The 5,989-nt window shown below is 37.1% G+C and overlaps 2 protein-coding genes across 16 annotated transcripts in view; one reads left to right on the top strand and one right to left on the bottom strand.

The window, feature by feature from the left end:
* Nucleotides 1–1,792, bottom strand: part of LOC122091625 (zinc finger protein-like 1 homolog) — a 12,197-nt gene extending 10,405 nt beyond the window's left edge. Inside the window, exons 1-3 of one of the 4 annotated variants that reach the window (XM_042661649.1) lie at nt 1,519–1,792; nt 1,377–1,417; nt 488–568 (exon numbers count right to left, since the gene is read on the bottom strand). In XM_042661649.1, the coding sequence (XP_042517583.1) occupies nt 488–568; nt 1,377–1,400 (105 nt within the window). In that variant the 5' untranslated portion in view covers nt 1,401–1,417; nt 1,519–1,792. The other 3 variants (XM_042661647.1, XM_042661650.1, XM_042661648.1) reach the window with 3 other exon arrangements.
* A 2,268-nt stretch (nt 1,793–4,060) lies between these two features.
* The window catches only part of LOC122090615 (mitotic checkpoint protein BUB3.2-like), a 7,500-nt gene continuing 5,571 nt past the window's right edge, over nt 4,061–5,989 (top strand). For all 12 annotated transcript variants that reach the window (XR_006143704.1, XR_006143702.1, XR_006143699.1 and 9 more), the window contains exons 1-3: nt 4,061–4,406; nt 4,503–4,633; nt 5,107–5,189. Coding sequence is in view for 3 of the 12 variants with exons in the window: in XM_042660253.1 (XP_042516187.1) it covers nt 4,287–4,406; nt 4,503–4,633; nt 5,107–5,189 (334 nt within the window). In the remaining 9 variants the exon portion in view is untranslated. The remainder of the gene's footprint in view (nt 4,407–4,502; nt 4,634–5,106; nt 5,190–5,989) is intronic.

Genomic DNA, 5,989 nt, shown 5'->3' with positions numbered 1-5,989 from the left:
CCCCCCCCCCCCCCACCCCCACCACAGAAAAAATAATAGGTTATGACATGTACTTCTTACGGGGTTCAGAAGGATTGTAAACATTCCCAGCTCCATATTTCAAACAAGAGTCCTTGATAAGCAAACAGATTGTAACTTTTGAGAATGGGAATTCTACCATAACTATACAAGAAAGATGAATGAGATTAATGTTATTTAAAAGTGTAGAAAGTATCAACTTCTATTGAAGAGTAATGTTGTACTTTTTTTCGTCTTTGACTCCTAAAATTCTACTCGTCCAAATATCTCCTTTCCTTTCCACAGCTTGGCTAAAACTTATTTTTTCTTTTCTGATATCAATCCAAACAAAAGAAGTGGAAAAGAATTGGATCCAAATAGTACATGAAATGCAAGACAGGCTTGAAGCCTGAGATAAGACAATTGGTTTATATACCAACAAACTAACAAAGACATAGAAATCAGCAGAAAAATAAGTATAAACTGTTACCACACATATCCGGTGCTCTGGAAAACAAATGCATTCCCCACAGACAGGGACCTTATGCACGAAGCAGTAGAGCTTTGTTGCCTGAAACCAAAACATCTCCGTGTCTTAGTGATCGAATAATGTACCAAGTTTTTTACGTGAACAGATTTAACATGAAGAAAAAAAAAACAGAGGAAATCAGATATTAGGAATGAGAAAGCAGTTTAAATTTCATCCTTTTTTGAAAGAAGTTTCAATTAAACTACACTGGAAGTCATAATCTCTCCTCCCCCCCCCCCCCCTCGCGGAACCCGAAAAAATAAGGTAAATAGCGTACGTAGTTGTTAGCTGACTTTCCTGCAATAAACTGTTTCTCTACTACAGTGAGATCCCTGACCCTAGCTGATGTTCTCCCTTGGCAACTGCGATGGGCTCCATGGCGAACCAACTACTGAGACCCATGATAGATCGAACAAGGTAAATTACAATTAGCCAGTATAAGCCATCCCAACACGAGGCCCATCACCATTTCCTCTCCACGGAGCCTTAGCCGATATTGGAAAACGAATCAGATCTGCATTATTCTTATAGTTTGTCCTGCATTGCTTTCTCTTCCTCCCAACCTTTTCCTTTCTTCCTTTCCCTCTTTCTAATAATTTGCTGCATCACGCTACGCATAAATCCTAATGTTTATTAAGCTATGATACAATAGCAGACGAAATTTAAGGATCGCCAGAGCTTTATCTATCATTTTATCCTTAACCTCAAGAATTATAAGTGCACACAGCAAGAAAGAGTGAGAAGTAGTTAAATCTTCACCATAGATGAGTGCGGGGCAAAAATTAAAAGGCAATAAGGGGTGGGGGCCGAATGAAGCAAGAGATCCATTGAGGATGCGAATAATGCTTACCTTGCGGCATTTGCAGACCACCATCGCATCGACTGGCTAAGCTGCGCCAACCGACATGAAATTAAAAAAAAAAAATGAAATTGAAGAAATGAGAGTGAACTGTATTAAGAGATTTAGAGAGAGAAGCAGTGAATTGGATTACATGTTTGTATTGAAAAGGGAGTAAAAGACAGAAAGAATCACACAGAAAATGGATCTGTGGAAAGAATGAAATCTCTTTTTTTTTCGGTAGAAGAAAGAATGAAATCTCACATAATAGTGTTTCTTCTCTTGGGAGAAGCACCGTATAGTATAAGCGTCCCTTTGCCTGTTGCAGAGACGAGACGAACAAGCGACGAGCCGATGATGTACGTTATACTGGTGAGTTATGAGTCTTTTGACACACAGAAGCACAGTGAGTCTAAAGTGCGATCGGTTCACCGAGGGGACCATAAGCCGTGTGATATATGATACCTTTAATATTCTCTCTACGTGATGATGCTAGCACGACGCGCGCATCGAGTTAGATCCACTCTGGACGAGTGGGAAGTCAGACCGTTCGTGGCTTTACTAGCGCGTGGCATTAACGGCTTTGTAGAATGGTTTTTGAATTTTGATGCGAGTCAGATGTGGTCCCACTGACATGTCATTACATAATGCCATCGCCATCAATTTGGAATCTTTTAACTATGAGGCTTCATTTAGTTTTGTTTTTAGGAAAATTAAAATAATTCATTTTTACACAATCCGACTTTTTTTTTCTTACAAATTCCGACCCATTTAGGTGCGTCCATTTTGATGTGGTGGATTAGGGATGTCAATCGGTCAAGTCGAGTTGGTTTCGGTCGAGTTTGGCAGGTCTATGTCCTTGGATCATGATATTCCTATTTAAGGAATGACCCGGTGTATCGAATTCGATCGGGTTTCAAACTTTAGTCAAGTTATAATCGCGTCTTAAACGGGACAATGTAATAATAAAATATTAAACAATCTTAATTTTTCTCAAATTTAAAATACTTTAATTTATTTTATTAAATTATCAACAATTTTGAAAATATATTACACTTAATTACAGTCGATAATTGATACAAATATTAATATATATCATATTCTATATCAAAAAAATCAAAATATCTATATAAATGGTAGAGCGTGTTGATAGCTTATAAACGGATCGGGCTGGGCTTAGGCCCAACACATTTATTAATCGAATCGGTCCAAGTTAAGTTATAAATGTAACCCATGGATCGACAATAAGAACACTTGTTTTTTTATTTATTTATAGAAACATTGTTCCATATCCACGGATAGAAAATGTAGCATTCCGTGATCCATGGATAGAAAATGGAAACACTCTTTTTTTTTCTCTGTTTACGAAAAAAAAATACAACTTTGCCTTTTAGTAACATATCAAGTTTCAGTACCTATGTTTTTGTTTTGTTTTGTTGTTATTATTTTGCTTTTTTGTTTTTACTTATTCAACCTATTTACCAATTTTTTTTTTTTTTTACTTATTCAACCTAAAATGTGGAACATGGGGGATTGTGCTGAGATTTATTGGATAGGCAAATGATATCTCGAAGGACACACCCGAAATTTATAATCAAGAAAGATGTTCCATGAAAGTAGGGTTGTGTTTTTTTTTTGTTAACCAAGGTGTCCGGTCAGTTTATGCGCACCTCAAAGAATCCTGAGATCCTGAGGGAGACTAGTGCAATAATCCACCACCACGGTCTCCACTTAAATTGTAGATGCATAGATGGATAATCGAACCTGAGACCATGTGCCTATCTACACAATCTCCAATTTGCCTTAATCATTTGAACAACCCATAAATGGATAAAGTAGGGGTGTCAATCAGTCGGGGTGGGTCACTCTCAACTAGGCATAGTCAGGTTTGGTGGGTCTATACCCTTGGACCTTGATCTTTCTATTTAAGACATGAGTTGGTCTTGTGTTACACTTGGTCAGGTTTTGAACTTTCATGGTTTCTCCTAATAGGATTAATTGGGCCTTAAACTGATTAATTTACTAATAAAACCTTAAACAGGTCTGAAATGATTTTTAATTGTTTTAGATTTAAGATATTTTAATATACTTTATTAAATTATCAATAATTTTAAGAATTTATTACTCTAAATGATGTTCAATAACTAATAAAAATATCAATATATATTTTATTATATAAAAAAAAAATCAAAATATACATATAAATGGTGAACCAAGTCAGGCTTGTAATCGGCGACTCGTCAAGCTTACCCTAACACCATTTACTATCTGTTTATGTAAAGGTTGGCCTGAGCCCGGTTCTAAATTTGATGTGAAGGGTTGGTACCTTGTCCCAATTAAGGCTGCAGCCGCTCCACCTGACCTGAAAGAAACCGACACGAATACGTAACACGTAACACGTAACACAAATACACGAATACACGATTCGTCTAGAAATCAAAAACGGAAAATAATCGTCTGTAATTCCGATCTCGTACAATTTCGTACAATACCACCTTCAGGCGGTGACACGTGTATTGATACCAATACAATAGCCCAGATATGATTTAAATGCATTTTCACTGATTTAATGTTTTATTAGTTGTACAAGATCTGGGCCATTGTATTGGTATCAATACACGTGTCACCACCTGAAGGTGGTATTGCACGGAATTGTACGAGATCGGAATTGCAGACGATTTCAACCCAACACCCTTTTCCACAGTATTTGAATTCACTTATTTCCGCCTTTCGATGTCGCTCGATGAGATCTCCGATCCTTATTGCGTTTTCAAATTCGTTCCCTCCACTTCTAATTTTATTTCTATCTATATTGGTTATTCCTCCTGGTTTCACTCTGCTACTCTGCTTTCTCACCTCATCGTCTCTCCTCCGCACGCCGAGAAACCCTAATAAATCTCTACGCATTTAAAACAGGATAATATGAGCGCATCCTTTCCTCCAATGTCGGGGAAGGAGCTAGCTAACCCTCCTGATGATGGCATTTCCAACCTTCGTTTCTCCAATCACAGCGACCATCTCCTCGTTTCGTCATGGGACAAGGTCAGTACTCTGTATCATCATTCTGTTCTTCACATTGAGCTTGGTTCATTTGGATCGAATTCTTTATTGAGCATATTATATGTTTCTATTGTCTAGACCGTTCGGTTGTACGATGCGGGCGCAAATGTCTTGAGGGGAGAGTTCAAGCATGGGGGTCCTGTATTGGATTGTTGCTTTCATGACGATTCCTCCGGCTTTAGCGTCAGTGCAGATTGCACTGTCAGGCGGTAAGGGAAATGGGAAATGCCTCGCATTGCCTGCTTCATGTTTTTTCATTTCTAATTTGCTAATTTTCAGGGGTTGGAAGGTGGTCAAACAATATGCATTTTAGGCATCCATACGGGATTGATGTCTAATGCATCTGGTAATGACTGGCTGATCACTGCATAATTTTGTATAAATGTTGCACATCAATGCAAAATTTAGGTTACTATATGAAAGATTCTTCGTGATGTTACTCTTACTTCCGGCAATCCTTGCATCCTGTCATAACGCAACTTTTTGTGGTTCCTATACTCATAAATATGAATTAATAAATACACTAATTGTTGAAATGTTATTTTAATTTACGTCATTCTATTTTTCTTTCTCGAAGGCAAGTGGGTTGATGGTTCTCTTTTAATTTGCTTGAGTTTGTTGTGTTGTTAACATGTTGAACCCTAAATTAAGGTTAATATCTATACGTGTCATCATTTTTCAGGTATGTTTTCAGCTCTGGCAAAGAGGATATTTTGGGAAGGCATGATGCACCTGTGCGTTGTGTGGAGTACTCTTATGCAGCAGGTTGTTTCTTTTTATCTGATTTTGGTTGACAATAAATTAGATAGCAACTAAAAATTTCCCAATTTGATTCTTGAGATATTCAAACTATTCCTGGTTTTCTTTGAGTCAATTCAGAACATCCTTTTTTGTTTGACTATCTTCTATGTAAATTGTGTATAATAACCAATGTGATTACTGGTACTTCAATGAATAGTGAGGTATTGTTTGGTTCTCTATTATCTTGGCTTTATTCCTTTATGATAATTTAGATACTCAGTCTACTTGATGCTTAATTGTTGCACTTGAGAAGATTATTTTATCATTTTATGGTCAGTGGGCAGGCTACTGGATTCTGTAAATATATTAATGAATATTCAAAATGGACAATTGATGTTGCTACCACATTAGCCTGGGTCATGAGGGCTGCAAAATCATTGTTCTTCACCTTGATCAAGATTCAGAGGCTTCTTGGGTTTACTTTGATGTAAATTTGATGTAGGATGGGCTCCATTTATCACTTGGGTAAGTTGGATTTAGAGGAATTCAAAAGTGGAAATTGCTCTCATTTCTAGATTTCATTATTTAAAGGCAACTCCAGTGGGGTAAATTAGGATGGATTCTAACAATCAATTGCAATTTGCAAAGACTGACTATTCACAAATAAGTGGCAGTTCTGTCTAATCAAAGAAAGTGTCCTACTTGTTCAAGGTGACACTAATTTATCATACACAACAGTAGGCTGGCATGTTGGTTATCTTCTTAGAGGATGTCTTGCCTATTCATATTATTTTGCATGTTCCCGTGCTTCTTTTTTTTGGGGG

Source organism: Macadamia integrifolia, chromosome 10 (assembly GCF_013358625.1).
Source record: "Macadamia integrifolia cultivar HAES 741 chromosome 10, SCU_Mint_v3, whole genome shotgun sequence".
NCBI classification, from domain to species: Eukaryota; Viridiplantae; Streptophyta; class Magnoliopsida; order Proteales; family Proteaceae; genus Macadamia; species Macadamia integrifolia.
Note: the sequence above shows the minus strand (reverse complement) of the source record. Positions and strands in the feature narration are given on the sequence as shown.